Below are 16393 nucleotides of genomic sequence, written 5' to 3'. Positions count from 1 at the left end.
AGGTAATGACCTCTTCTGAACTGTTTTTGTCATGTTGGCACAAGCAACATAAAAAGCTACATGCCACTTGTCTTGCCAGTGATTACCTTTCATCAAAAATTTGAAAAAGATGCATCTAGGGAAGCTGAGCAGCAGCTATACTGAGTTTACTGAGACAGTTCTCCCTCTACTGGCATGAAATCAAGGACATGGAAGAATGTAGATAAGATATATTCACTGTCATTAAATATAGACGTTCACTTGTCCCACAACATTAAGATTGATTTAGAATATCAAAAATCCAGAGAATTCAAACAGCTGAGCAAGTCCTAACCTGAAGAATCCATTCATGCGAAAAGATGAACTGTGGAAAAAAAAAAAAAGTTTTTATAACACCTCTTCCCTAACTTTTCATTAATAAGAGCTTTACTGTAGCAACTACATACAATTATATTTGCTAGACCTCTAGCACACATTATTCTCATGCCAGTCAGTCAGACCCAATCTTATAATTGGTGAAAGACTAAAAAGAAAATTATGCAGCTGATTGCATAACCTTGCATACAGATTAGATGTGGATACTAGAGTAATCAGAGCAGGAGCCAAAGAATGAATCAAAGGGTATAAAATGGTTTTATAGTAACAGGTTAAACTTGTAGTTTGAGTTGAAGACAGCCATATATAATACCTAGCTTAGAAGAGTACTCAGAAACCATAAGAATTAAACAGGACCAAAGTTAGCCAGGTTTAGACAACTGAAAGACTGGAACAAGCAGAGTTGCCTGTAAGCACACACTGACTGACAGCTACCACAACCCAAATGCCTCTCAGTGGCTATGAAAACAGATATGCCATTATCAAATCTTTGTCTGGAAGGACCGAGGACCTTGACGTATGACACATATAGACAGGTATTTCAAGTCTCAACACTGTTACAGTGACAGCCAGTTTTTTTTGTTTGTTTTGTTTTGTTTTTGCCATAGCCACATGAATATTTCTAGACTAAGTCAGTACATTCATGTCAATGATTTTCTTTGTCTTTGTGGTTTCTAAAGTATGTGTCAGGAAATGGAAACCTTTATCAACCATAGAGCTATCAGTTTGTCACATAGGTGAGGTGTTCTTTTTTTCATGCCAGAGGCCTCTCCTCCTCTCTCTCTACACCTCTCCTGAGAAAAGGAAAGGGACTGTGGTTATTCGCTCTTTTGATTAGCTGAATAAGTTCTGTGCTAAGCACGAAGTTAACAGAAATAGTGGATTCAAGAAACACTAGAGCACATAATGCACCCACAAGGCGTCTTACTTAACAAGGGGGCCTAGAAAGGAAACGAGTTGGGTCGTTAAATAAGAAACAAAACTGTCTCTAGCAAAGAGAATCATGACCCAGGAAATATGTATCAAAAATGCTAATCTCTCTCCCCGTTATCTCCAATCAATGGCAAATGGACAGCACTCAGAAGAAGGAAATAAAAACAAGAAAGAAGCTACCTTATTTACACATTATCCTACCAGGTCCAGGTATGGAGAATCTACACACATTAAGTATTGATGGTAAAAATGTGTAACGTGATGTGTTGTTTGGCAAAAGGGTCCTTAGCTACTGAGCACAGTAATTTTTCATTATAAGAATAAATGCAGCTTGATTCTGGGCAGAGAATCATAAATAGGCAAATTTGCCAAACCCTTTCCTGTGTTCAGACTGTGTCTGTATGAACCTGTCAATATAACAAACTCAATTTCTATGGTTAAATATATATTTCTATGGTTAAAGAGTCCCATGTTGATACCGTCCTTTATGTGGTAGGGAATGGACTTTCATGACTTTGAATGTGGACAAACATCTCATTCCCTACATAATTCTCCTGGTAAGGAGAAGAAACTTTGGTTATTTCCTATTTGATGAACAGATTAGTATTGCTATAATCTCCTGGCTTTGCACAAATCCTAGGTGTGAGAAAAAAAAGATCATATAAATACCTCACATAGATTTTTCTTTCTGAAGTCCCTGGGCAGTACACAGAGGATTTAGTAAGAGTTTACTAAAGGCACCTCACAGCTATTTCATCAACTGTGTTGTTTCCCACTTCTTTCCTTACTTCATCCTCTTGTACAAAGGTTGGAGCAAAGAATTGTGTGGGGGAAGGGGTGCAGGGGAGCACGCAGAGCCCCTCAGCTGTCTTCCTGCCCAGTTCTTATTATGAGTGTGGAAAGTTATAATGAGGCAGAGCCAAGCTGCACCCACTCTAAGGTGCGCTAAAACTTGGTCTGTCCCAGGGAGAAGGATGTGAAGTTAGCTCAAAAATCTGGAAGCGCAATTGTCTCTTAGGGCTTCTCTGCTAAGCCGTGCTGCTTGCTCTGCACCAAGGCTAAGGATGAGCAGGTGATGCCCTGCTAACTCAGTGCTCTTAAGCAGGGGATGAAACAAGTCTCCCATGCAGCGGGGAATGGGCACTCCCAAACAGAAAAGAGCTCCCAGGAATAGCATGTAGGAATGTTCACAGTGCCTGTGTTAACCTATTGGGATGTACAAGGCAGAACCTCTGACTTCTTTTCTATCTCCACCTCAGTGGAGCATGCACCTCAGCATTAATATAAAGTCATCTAGAACAGGAAAAAAAAAAAAAAAAAAAAGACTTGCCTATTTTTGTGAGGCAACTGCATGAAGCTCAATATTATGAGAATTAGTTCCTTGAGAGATGAAACATTCAAGGACAAGCAAGAAAGCAAGGATAGAAATTGTGTTGACTGTCCTACATCATGAGGGATTACTGAAGGAAGAGGAGCTGGTAAAAGGCTCCAGACACACCTTTCTTTTTTCAAATCAGCAGAATAATTCTATAATAAAGTAGGAGAAAACTGAGAATAAAGTCATATTAGGGAAATTTTGTGTGTGTGTGTGTGGTATCTTTCTGGATTACACAAATATGTTTTATTCCTATTCTAGGAGACTTTTTTTTTTTTTATAGAATATACATCCATTATTTCAGATGACATGCAGTGATTAACATTTCTTTGGTCATTTCAGAAGAAGCTGTAGCCGTATATCATTAAATTGCTTCTGATTATGACAGAGATAAAAGATGCTTTTTTATAAATCCGTACTTGCATTGAGATCTGTAGATGGATCTACCTGTACATCCATCTGTCAAAGGAGCTCTAACCTCCCTTCCATCCCCAGATGATTGGTGTTTCCATGACACCCTCATCTTCTCCATGTTAGCCATGCTAATGCATTGGGCAGGGGGGGATCTTTCCCCTTAACATGTTTGTAGAAATCACAAAATTGAGGCAAGCCTTTCCACTTTTTTCCTGTATTACTGACATGAAAGTCACCTGAAGCCTATCCAATTTCATGCAGGATTTCAATTCTCCTGCTCATATTTCAAGTAGGGCAGCCATTTGTTACTTTGTTGTTGGTTTTAGCTGTTTTTATATTTTTGCTGTCATTTCAGGTCAGAGGCAGAGAGCTGTTCCCTTGCTGTGAGCAAAAAGGACACGTAAACCACTGATGAGCCTCATGTTAAGAAAACATACGCAATGTTATTCAATAACAAACATGAAAGTCCATGGGCTGTTAACAAATAAATAAATAAGAAAGTGAAATCACTTGCCCTCTCATGTACCTGAGCTACAGGTTCTTTGCTCCTCTTTACTGCACAAAACTCTTTGCCTTCAAGGTTATGTTAGATGCTGTTTTAACTTAAGCCATGGAGGGCCCTCTGCCTGCTCTCTGCCCATGGTTAGTGGAGACATTCCTATATGTCCTTCACTCTTTCCCACAAGCAGGTAGCATGTAGACAGCTTATCTTAATGGGTATCAAGGACTCCCTTCCTACATCTCAGTCCCTTCTGCAGTTGGACATAAAAATCCCTGAAGTGATATACCTTGGCTCGTCCCTTCGATTATACCATTGTCCAAATAAGCTGAGTCCAGCAATCTTCCAGAAGTCCTAGTAAACATGAGTTATTCCTGGAACCTATTCTCTTCTGCAAGTAGGATGTCAGAAAGGGGGAAATTTTCCTGCAAAAGGACATTGCAGGAGAGTTGTTGGTCTCATCTGGCCTCAGCAAAAGCAGCAGCAACATTGTTTCATTAACCACCAATGGCAAACTTATTGCTGCTTGTGGGGAAAGAAAAGGGAGAAAACAAAACAATCAAACAAAAAGCTAACAGCAACGAAACCAACAACTTCCAGGCAAGTTTAACAGGTAGCAGCAAGGTAAGTAATAATTTTCCAAAGCCATGTTTGCTTTTAATTGAAAAGCAAAAAAAATGCTCAACTGCATTCTTATTATTATTCATTAGCAGGAGAGCAGAAAATCCTTTTTGCTTGCATTACGTTACATAAGTCAAGCTTACATCCAAATGCTTTTAACCAAACCTCTTTCTGTAACACAACCCTGAAAATGATGTGACTGCAAGAGGTTTCTTCAGAAGGAAAACTGAGCACCTTTAATTAAAATTTTAAAAACTTTGTCCAATTGCTACAGCAAATATATGAAGGACCAAAGGATGTCTCTCTTAAATGTAAAACACTGAGTTAAATAAAGCCTTCTTGTGATTCTTTACAATTACAGTCATTGTAGAAATTATGAGAAAAAATCCCAGTCCATACAGAAAAAACTTTCATTGTTTTTTGTTGTCCTTACTTAAGAACTTACCTCAGTCATTGAAAGTTAACAGTTTAAATCACAGAATTTGTTGCCATAGAGACTATGACTAGGTTTATTGATATTATTATGTAGGTTTATGACACCACTGTTGAAACTTTCTACTTTGAATAGTTAACATTAAAGCACAGAGTAGCAGGTAATATGTTGCCTAGCCATATGCTTACTTTTCCTCTTCTGATTACTAGATTTCAGTCCATTCCAAAAGAGTGCATTACACATAATTCTGCTATTTAAGTAATTTGTAAACACACAAATAATTAAACTCACATCATAGCATGTTAATGTTGCATCATAATTTGATGTAGCTCACAAAATCTTTAGCATTAACAAAGATAATTGCCTCTTCCACAAATCCACTCACTCAGGAATTCATGATTTTTAAATCTTTATTTTCCTGAAGAGGAAATATTTCTGATTCAAAGTTACTCTCTTGCATCTGGGATTTGTCTAACAGGTTAATGAGTCACAAAAGACTTAATGCTCTGAAATACATGGAAGCGTGTAATTCTGAATATATGCCAGAGCCTCTGTGAAAAGGATTTTATGAAGCTAATAGCAGTATTGTGCCTGGTAGGTTTTTGAAGTTATTAAAGATGAAGATGTCACATAGCATAACACATTCTACTCGTAGATAAAGTCTGTTCCCTGATCATAAAATTGTTTGTACCAGGATATTAAAGAAAAAAAAAGTCATTTCTATATAGAGAAACAGAACCATGAAACTGTGAATAAAACAATACCCAGGACAACACAAGGCCATCAAGCAGGAAGGGAAACCCAGATCAGAAACCAGGGCTCTCCCAGCAGCTGGAGGTGCTTGAGTCATGTCCGTTTGGGAAGAACAAGAACTCCAACCATGATGGGTGATACTGAGCAGAACAGCCCCTTCTCAAGAGATCACACTTTAAAAGAAAGCTTAAGAATGATGTATTTTGGGAAGACTCTAACCTTATAAGTCTGTTTGAGAACTGCTTTGAGGGCTAATTGAATGAGACCTGTTTGGACTTTGGGCATCTGGAACATAAATCTTGTCCAGTTTGGCAGGAAAGCAGGTTTGGTGTGAGCAAGGTCTGGGCAGATCCAGGAACAATTGCTGCAATGTTCCCAAATCCATCAAATGTGCAAGATCAGACACCTAGTTATCCACCAAGGGGAAGAGGGTTTCTCAGTTACAGTTTTGCCTTTACATGAAGCTAGCAGAAATAAAACTTCAGGCTCTTCTACAGCTTAGTTTCTAACTGAAAAATAAAAATAAAAAAAAAAAAAATCTAAGAGTGTCATTGACATTAAAAAAACAAACTCTAAAGTACAAAATATAGAGTTTACAGCACTTCAGTAAGCTACTGTGATGAACTAAGTGCAGCATCAGCCTTTCCTGTTTAGGTGGAAATGGGAAGACATTTCATCCTGGAATTGTAAATAATCTTCCCAGAATTATCATCCATGTGATCTTATGTAGGACTGAAGCCATCTCAAAGAGAAATACGGTTAAGCTATTGTCATCAACATATTTCTATCAGGCCAAAGTTTGGTGGGCTTTGTTTTTGTTTTCAGCTTGCTCATGCAACTATTTTGAATTAGGAAAAAACTCTGGTTAGCAGAAGAATCCCAAACTCAAAGGTTAAGGGTTGTACAAAACACAGACAATAATTCATAAAAAAAGTAGTCTATAACCTACATTAGAAGTAGTGTACAAAAGGCCAAGATGCACAAAAATAAAAGTTGTAGAAGAACAAAAAATATCAACATGTTAGGATACATAAGAATCATGATTATTATTGTTAGAGAGTATAACGATACGATAAAGAATAATGGTTTTAAACTGAAAAAAATATGTAGATTTAGATTAGATATTAGGAAGTTCTTTACTCAAAGGGTCATCGGACACTGGAACAGGTTGCCCAGAGAAGCTGTGGTTGTCCCATCCCTGGAAATGTTCAAGGCCAGGTTCAATGGGACTTAGAGCAACCTGGTCTGGTGAAAAGGTGGCCCTGCCCATGGCAGAGGATGGGAAATCAAAGAACACTAAGGTCTCTTCCAATCCAAAATATACTATGATGATTCTGTGATTATACTTTAAAGCAAGTTTCTCCAGGGATCTAGTTATTAGATTGCCATTACCTGCTACATAAATGCCAGCCCTTAATCTAATTAAAATCATTTATGATTAAACAGCTGAGTCATAAAATCTTAAGCAAATGTGTTTCAACAGTTGTCACAGCAAAGAACAGTGAAAGAATTTCTTCTTAAATTCAGACACTGTGGTAGAACATGCTGGATGTTGATTTAGACTATGAAATGTAAATGGCTGGTCACAAAACTTAAGTGACTGTCTACTATGGAATTTATTGTTCCTGCCCTATTTTGTACAGCAGCCAGTAGAAAGAAGAATTAGAGTGTTACATAAGAAGTCAGAGGAATTTTCACCCAGATAGAAGGTGCAGACCTTTGTGGTAGAAGGGAGCAAGTAAGCTTAGTCTTCCAACCCAAAGGACTATTACTTGAGTATTTGCAAACACTGTCGGCACCCAAGTAACACAGAACACTGCCAAGTGTCTCTTCACCTAGATCTTGCAAGTCTCACTGTCAGTCTTGATTTTCCCTCCTCCTGGTCATCTTACCCACTCAAGTGCCCACCAAAGCCACTTTCTTTATGTAGTTGTTCAAAAATTAGCATGTGGTGACACTTCCAACAGATCAGGCGTTGAAACATGAACATCTCCTTACCACTTTCAAGTTAAGCTCTTTATTCCACCTTTCCTTATTTTTTATTTTATTTTGTGTCATCTACCCATTATTCACAAATATTTACACGTGTTTTGATGCTGTACACAATTAAAAACAGCTTATTTTAAAGTGAATTATACACACATGAGCTAACAAAGCTAATGTTTCGTACAGTGCAAAATATGCAATACTCTCACCATTTAACTTTAGAAATCCAGAGTTAGAACCCTTTAGAAGCCTAAATCCATGCAGTTATTGATCATCTTTATATTTCTTTGTCCTCTGAAGAAGAACAATACCCATATAAAAACAAAAATTTAAGAAAAAGAAAAAGAATGAGGAGTGCATTATTTATTCATCTTCAATAACTATGAAAAACAAATTTTAAGTGCATAGTATTTAGGGCAAAACTGACTGGAAAAAAAGAGGCTATGTTTTAAAAAGAGTATTTAAATAATATTTTTTTGAAGAATTCAAAATGACTCTTCATCCAGCATTTGAATTCATGAAACCTGAAAAGCTTAACATATATAACCATGAAAATAGTTTTTGCCAAAAAAAATATAGATGATAAATGATGCAGCAGCTTTGATGATATAGTTTATTTTTCTAGTAATGATTTATTTCCAGATATTGCAGGCATAGATATTTTAAGAAGGAGAAAAAAAGGAAGGAAGGAAGGAAGGAAGGAAGGAAGGAAGGAAGGAAGGAAGGAAGGAAGGAAGGAAGGAAGGAAGGAAGGAAGGGAGGAAACTATTTACTAAAATGGAATGACTATTTCAACACTGGTATCAACTACAATAGCAATGTACTTTGATTAACTGGTTCTATTAGCTTCATGAAGAATTTAACATTCTTAAATTTTCAGTAACTTAGTGAATGATCAATCATGGCTTCACACATACTCATCTCTGTCAGAAATGCCAAATTACACACATTATTGATAGGCTGGCTATGTTAGCTCCTTTGCTCTTCCTCATCTTGCCAAAGATGGGGAAATAGGAACCTCCCCCCAGTTCCAATATAAGGACAAAAATATTGTGGGTAGCAGTCCTGAATGAGTTTTGTGTATATATACACAATAGTAACAGGGTGAAAATACCTGAGAGAGGGAAAAAAAACAATTATACGGAGATATATGGAAAATTAGGGAAAAATGTTAAGACTTACTATTAAGAGAAAAAGTAGGTGGTATTAGGCATTGGGGTGGAAGGGAGACAGAGGAGTGAAAAAGTTGAATGGAGAAGCAGGAAATAAAAAAGTCAAAACGGGATCTAGAAGAGAAATAATTATTCTTCTATTTCTAAAGAGGAAAGAAAACAAGAAAAATTGAACCTAAGAATAAGAATGTTCTTATTTGACTTGGAAATATTCACTAATATGTACATTTCAGTTTTTAATTTATTTTTCCTCTTCATAGTGCCTTATTAAAAATATAGAAATTTCGCCTTTTATAACATGGGTACAAAATATCTCTAGGGTTTTGATATAATGCAATGGACAACATCATTCTGGGTACAAAGAAATTTTCAGCTCTGGTGTGAAAATGACATGCAGCTGATTTGTGTGAGGGGAATGCTTCTTTACTGAGCATTTTGGCTTTTATTTTTTTAGCACTGCTTTGACATCTCTCTCATGGTAATGTTTTCTGAGCATAGGGATGCTGGAGAAATTTCAAGTGCTGAGATACCACCAGACTAACAAAACATCGTTGTACTGTCCATTTTCACAGACCACAGCGCTTTGCAAGGATAAATAATTAAAATCAGGATCCAGAACATAAAAGAAAATAAAATGCTTGCAAGGGAGCGAGGTTTAAGTACCATATGGTCATATGGATGGTAAGGAGGACTACTTTATTACTCTTTTCTTTGTAAGATATATACATCTCCCCAGACAGAGAGATCTTAGACTTGACATCAGGTGTAACTTTAATACTTAAGCATGACAAGCTTAAGACCCATTTCCTGTCTTTTATATCCAGCCTGCTTCAGAAGGTGATGTAAAAGCATCCTATGAGAATACCTGGCAAAACACGTGCTGTTATGCCATTCCTCTTGCTTTACTAAGTCATTTATCATTAACTGTTTCCCTATGTGATTTGTGACTTTTCCACAATAACAAGCCAACAAAACAATACTAACAAACAAAAACTCTAGCAGTCTAGTCCTACATTTGCATATCCACACTCAGCTAAATGCATTGTTTTTCATTTAACTGGCAGATTTCTGCCTGTAAATGGTAAGACATTAAAAAAAAAAAAAAAAAAAAAAAAAAGACAAATCCAGTTTTCCTGCTTTTATGACTAGACATAACAATGGTTACTCTAAACTTTTTTCCTCCAAACTAAAAAAGCTTTTTCTTAAAGAGAAAAAAAACCTGTCTCTCAATAATGTCCATCCCCTTGCTTACTAGTTTAAAGTACCTCGAAAAGCAGCAAAAACATTAAATAAAGCTAAGTATAGATGCTCAAATTGTGCACATTATTTTGATATAACCTACAACAGCAATTTTCCTTCTCAAACTGCAATATACTGTTCTTCATGCTAACTGTTTCTCAGTACTTGATTTAAATCTTTGTCATATTTGCAGATTAATGACTGCATTTCCCTCCTTTAGGGAGAGATTCCTTTTCTGCCAGTTCCTTTTCTAGGAGAAGCAGCAGCAGCACACAGGAATGCCATCATGTAAACTGCTCAGGCAGTAAATATGTAACAATTGTCTCCCCAGAAAATGCCTCTACTTGTTAAATCAAAGGCCAGTCACACTTGTTCTTAGTGATAACTGTGTGATGGCTAGTGGGAGGATACTTCTGATTAAAGCTCCCAGTTCCCAAAAGGGGAAAGCTCCTTACTGTGATACAGGATAAGTTCCCTGGGGCAAGTCTTCATAACCAGGTAAGGAACTCAGTTATAATACAGAAAGATTTGCTTTTTCAGTGGTAAGCACAAGTGTCAAAGCATTGTTCAGAGCAGAAGGAAAGGCATGCTAGCAAAACTCTTCTCTTTAGGTTTAGCTCGATGGAGGAGCACTATACCTTCCTGTCTTGAACTCTTATGCCGTTCTTAGGCATCCTCCTTGGTTGTCCGCGGGACATTCCCTTCATTTAATCTTTACTATTACATTCAACAAAAAAGCCTTCTGTTTACTCGTGTATTTACAGTCTCTGAAGCTTTTTTGTCTCTCGAGCCCGGGGAATTTTTCAAAAGGGGACCACCAGAGGGCAAAGCCAGATCACGAACATCTGAGCACACAGTGGCTCCGTCCCACCGGCCAGCGTGCGGTGAGGAATTATGCCGGCAGCACAGGCTCATCCCACCTTCTCAGGCCAGACCTTCAGACCCCTGGATGCCCACAGTTCACACACTACATGTCACGACTCCAGCTATTTGCAAGTACCAGGAAAAGAAAAAAAAATAAGTCTGTCTTCAAGAAAACCTCAGCATCTCTGGGATCAGGAATCAAAGACCTGGTTGTATAATTAGACAACGGCCTCATTAACTTGATAACCTCTTTCAGAGCTTGTGGGAATTTCAAACATTTTGCTGTAAGAAGTTAAGGAGAACACCATAAGAAAAATTAAAGGAATGATTCATACTCCAGCTCTTCATTTTGAACGCCTATTAAAAGAGATATTACCCTGTAGAAATCTTACTTAGTAGGGAAGAACATTTTCAACTTCATCTCTGCCCTTTTCTCTGATTCTGAGTGACCCTCAAACTTGCATACAGTCTCCATTTCAGCAGGACTCAGTCACCATATTCATGTGACACGTCTGAAATCACTCTGGGGTAATTAGCTGTCACAAGAGAACCCATCTGATTTTAAAATGATAGCTGGAAAATGCTTGTTATTTGAGATTTATCTGAAGGATTTAGAAAATACACATTTCTTCCATAGAAAGTATCTATCCAGCCCCCCAAAAAATATTGCAAATGTTTAATGCACATGATCTTTTAAGAGAAGGTCTCATTCAAGGCAAACCAAATTCACCCACATCTGCCTAGACTTCAGACAAAACTCCTGTCTCTGCTTCTCTGTAAAGGCTGCTTCCCTTCTCCCTTTTGGTTCACTGGCTTCCAAAGTGTTTATGTTCTCTTTGTCTCTCTGTGTGCTACCAACAGAGGTAACTATGCTCTCTAAACAGTCATTTGCCCTGCTCTAACATACAAACGTGCAAACTGCAAAAAATTGTTGCAACCTTCCCCCCTTCTTCGGAATGACCTTCCCTGACTTCAAGTTCCTGCCCCTCTGGATGTTATTCATATTGAAGATAATTAATTATCATAGAAAAGAAAGTTTATGATCATCCCTACTAGTGTAATTTGAACTATTTTTGTGAACATATTTTTTTCTTAAGCAGCAATACTATCAGCAACCAGCCATTTACGGCATAAGCAAGGAGAGGCTGTTGCGTGCCATGAAGGCCTCAGACTTACTTCTCAAGGCAGCAAACAGCCCCAGCGCCACAAACACACACCCATCACCACAGCTGATTTTCAGTTGGAATAAACTTCTGCTGATGCAGATACTGGCATATTACCCCTCTAGCCCAAGTGCTAGGTCAGCCTGGTGGTGAAAAATTTCTTGTCCAGTGAGATACAATTCAGTATGCACTGAAAATCCATGCAGCATGCTTCACATCAGCAACATCACTGATCTGTGGAGTATGCCAAGTCCTCCTCCAAATGCAGTGAGGCAATCACTTGGCCAGCAGATCTCAGTGTCAGAAAGTTGAGCAGACTGATAGCCAGATGGATGGAAAATAGCAGTGCTAACAATCACTGCAAGCAAGTGGGCTGCTGTGCCCACAATACAGGGAATGATCCATCTGGAAGTGATTCAGGAAGGCATGCACCCATTTAAATTCCATGAATGGAAAGTGTTGTGATGTCTAATTCACACATGTTTTTGGCCTGACTGCACTGAAAACATGCTCCTGGAGGTACCATGCTGGGTACTTTCCTGAAGCAGGCCCTCCAACGCCTCATGCAATCTGATGAGCCTGGAACAAGAATGTGGGTGGAGGGAACCAAAGGGACCAGACTCTAAGAGACAAAAGTTCTTCATTCGGGCAGAGGAAATTTATTTCAGATACAAAAGATGCTGAAAGCCCTACATTTTCTTGTTCTTCGGAGGTAATCTGAGCAAGCTTTTATGAAAACTGCCCTGGGAAACTTACTCCCCCTAGCCAACCTCCACTCTTCAGATTCTTGGAGAAGAGATATCATACAACAACAGGAGTCTTTAAAATTCATTCTCAACAACTAAGAATACAGTTACAATACCATCAAGAGGACTTTTTCCAAAATGTACACTTCAAACAACAATATTAGTAGTTTTCAGTAAGTTTTAGTGTGTATGGATGAAGACCAGGCTGCTATTGTTCAGACTAATGTTGTACTTTATGGTTCTTCAAAAATACAGCAGTACAGGTAGTGACTACATCTTGTCTTTCTACAGTAAAGAAATTTCATATGGGGAGCATGTCATTATACAACTGAACTGTTACTTTTAATGTCTAGTAGCAAAACATGCAATCCTTTAATTTTCATCTTTGTTATAAATGAAATATTCTAAATTAAATTTCTAGCACTTTTGAAATGTACCAAGGCTTTTCTGAAAGAAACCTCACCCTTTAGAGGAATTCCTAGTAACGGACAACATTGTTTTTTAATTTTCTCCTCCTTTTTTAATATTATTTTGTTCTCATGTGAACTTATGTTTATTGTTCTGGTGGTACCCTCCTGTCGATTACTGTGCACTTCACCATTTGTGACATAACAGTATTGTTATGGAGAACAATTTGCTACTGAGATCACCAGAAATAGGACATTAAAAATCACCACATACCTTGGTTTTGCACATTTCTTTGAATTAAAAATACATAAAACATATCAGAAGATCTCTACAAAACAATTTTATGAAGAACCAGCAACTTTTGAAAGGTAATTTTATGTTTATAATTTCTTGAAAGGAGTGGGCTTAGAAAAATAACTCTTTAATCATTGGATTATAAAAAGTAAGATCCATAAAATAAGTTTTATATATAATATTTAGGCTACAGTAGAGATTTCTTTTGGATTCAGAGACTGTGGGCCATTTCAAAGTCTTATAGCAGGATAGCAAACAATGTAACTAACATATGTTTTTAAGAACCTTTCAGAAGCAGCAGTTAAGGTCTCAGAGCAATTAAGAATTACTATACTTTTCTCTCACTAGGGAAATACTCCTGAAAGTCTTCAGCTCCCCTGATATGCTTTACAATGTGACAGCATCTACACCTCTGCCTTTGATGCCATACTGAAACAAGACAGACTTTGTACTACCTCTGCTTGCATCCCAAAATATTAGGGTTTAAAATCTGAGATAAATTTGAAAAGACGCGGATAATACATTTTACATTTCATCTCCAAAATAATAATTTTATCATTTTAAATCATTGATAGATGACTTAAATAGGTAAGTAGACATATTTTATCAGTGTCAATAAAACAACTTGAATGGTTTCATCAAGCCACAAATCTAGAATTGAGGTCCTCACTCTGCTGCACCAGACAACTGTCACAACATTTTCATAACATAACACTTTCTTGTCCAGCCCCTACTCTGTCCTAATACAGCTCCTTTTGCCCCCACCCATAACTGTCAGGCAGTATCTTTCAGCACTTACCTCACTTAGCAGTGCCTCTAAACAAAAAATGCTGATAAAGTCATAGTATGGAAAGCAAGGGAAATCACGGTGCAATTTATCTTTTAAAGAGTAGTATGATCACTTACCGTAATCCTTTCCAAATTAGCCTTAAGTGGCAAAATTCTTTTTATTTGTATGGTTTTAGTCATACCTGAATATGTTCCATTTAAAATAAATTTCACAGTGCAAGAAAAGCGTTATGATTTTATTACCTAGATTGCATCAATGTAAATATTGCACATAAAGCAAAATGGCCATTATAGACTATTAAATGTTAAGGTACAAAGCAATAACAAAACAAAATTCCAGATAAAACATCATGGTCATATCCAACAATGACATCTTTTTTCAAAGTTCTCAACAGAGTAATCAAAGCATCAACTTTCCAAAGGCAGTCACATATCACTTACAGAATAGGATGCGGAGCAAGATGTCATTTTATCCAGCAGATATTTCCTATCCCATGCAAAAAAATGTTATTGAAGAAGTAGAAACACTCTGCACATGGAACAAAACCCAACAAGGCATGCACTCTGTGTATATTATCTGTTCACACAAAATTTTCAACAAACAAAATACAGAAGGCAAGACACTAAATAATACTGCTTCATAGCTTCAGGAATATAGCTTTTGCTTATTTATTTATTATTTTTTTTTTAAGAATTAGGAACTAATTAACTAAGTTATATTACTTGAAGCTCTGTGGTAGTTTTGAATCTTGTCTGTTCAATTCTACAGACAATATCAATTCTCTTTAGAGATTTGAATCCTGTCTGTATTGATTATTTTGCTTGCCTTTCCCTGGAACAACAAATCTCAAAACAGCTTATCACACTACAGTACAGCTCCAGTGCCCTGACATTGCATCAGCCAGAAAGATTGATATTTTCAGGCATCTGTGGCTTCATATTCATTCTACTCTACAGTGCACCTGAACTATAGAAGGGAACTATAGAAAGAAATTTTATTTTCAGAATTCCCTAGCTATGACTGTCTCTAGAGACTTACAAAGGAGCAATCCTAATATCTGAAATTAACTTAATAAATGAATAAATAAATAACAACCATAAAACTCTTACTTCTTTTCAATACAATTAAGTAAAAGGGGAAACTCACCAGATTCACTTGTTTATTCTTCATTTGGGCAGCCAAATCTCAGCAGAACTGCTATGAACCCAGCTGCCTTTCCCTCATTCTGGGAGATGTAGGAGGTGAGACAGGTTCAACTCTATCAGCAGAGTGCAACACTGGTGCATTTCTACAGCTGGGAGGCGGAAAAAGCAGGGGTGGAGGGAGAATAGTCAACCTTCACAGCAGTTTAAGAGTTCTTGGATGTTGTTATTGCTGTAGGTTTCCGTGATTGGCTTTAGCTGATCTTCTCTCCTCTGACATTGCTGCCTGTTGAGCTGGAGACCACAAAGGAAGACTAATCACTGTATGTCTTCAGCTGTCTCGTGCAGTAAGCCCTGCTGTTTTATCAACTGTGGAGACAATCGATACCTGGGGAGGGAGAAGTTTTGCCACCTGTCACCTGAGATAAAATGATCCATTTCCTAATTCTAGTACTAACACCAGCTTCAAAGCCAAGCGATAATTATCCCAGCTGGTTTTTAAAAGGATCTATGAATGACACTGATCATGATTATTAAAACTGGTGTGAAAGGCATTGTGGCACATGAGTTCATTTGGTCTATTTATAGATTAATTTTTCTCTGTTTATTGAGTCATGTTGAATTCAGGAGGGGATAAGAGTTTTCCCTTGTGAGAAGAGCTTCCCCTTTTCCTAGTAGGTATCATTACTTGCTGGATGCATAAATTGGCAAACCTTTCACACTAATGGCAAACTACAATAAAACAGTTGGTGGTTACTTAACAATTCACTTTATTTATTTATGGCTGAATAAACAGAGACTGTAGTGAATCAGCTTTGTCAGAGTCACATGGGGGCTGAGAAGATGCTGTTTTCTAACATCCTGAGGGTCACAGGCTACCAGACAAAGCACCCCTACAGACTGAGCTCTGCTTTCAAGAATTGCTTATTGCTCTCAAAAGCAACATGCTCATCAGATCGTTTCACTTCTTTGTAAGCAGAGCAAGGGGCTTTAAGAAAATTTAAGTCACCTTTAGCAGAAGGAAAAGAAAATCACATTGTGTTACTGAAGCTTGACTCAATGCAACTTCGCACAAGCCTCAGACATTTGAACAACTTATTAGAGAAGTAAAAAACAATACCATGACCAGAAACAAACATAAGGAGGAGATATTTTTACCTTAATCATATGTGATTTGATTTAATTTTAGTTTATCAAATATGGAAAA

At 37.4% G+C, this 16393-nt stretch overlaps 1 protein-coding gene across 1 annotated transcript in view; it reads right to left on the bottom strand.

Moving 5' to 3' along the window:
- The window catches only part of TRPM3 (transient receptor potential cation channel subfamily M member 3), a 485203-nt gene extending 469729 nt beyond the window's left edge, over nucleotides 1–15474 (bottom strand). The window contains exon 1 of the mRNA XM_040540026.1: nucleotides 15191–15474. Within this exon, the coding sequence (XP_040395960.1) occupies nucleotides 15191–15214 (24 nt within the window). The 5' untranslated portion in view covers nucleotides 15215–15474. The remainder of the gene's footprint in view (nucleotides 1–15190) is intronic.
- Between the last annotated feature and the right edge of the window lie 919 nt (nucleotides 15475–16393).

Source organism: Cygnus olor, chromosome Z (assembly GCF_009769625.2).
Source record: "Cygnus olor isolate bCygOlo1 chromosome Z, bCygOlo1.pri.v2, whole genome shotgun sequence".
Taxonomy (NCBI): domain Eukaryota; kingdom Metazoa; phylum Chordata; class Aves; order Anseriformes; family Anatidae; genus Cygnus; species Cygnus olor.
This window is presented reverse-complemented; position numbering and strand designations above follow the sequence as displayed.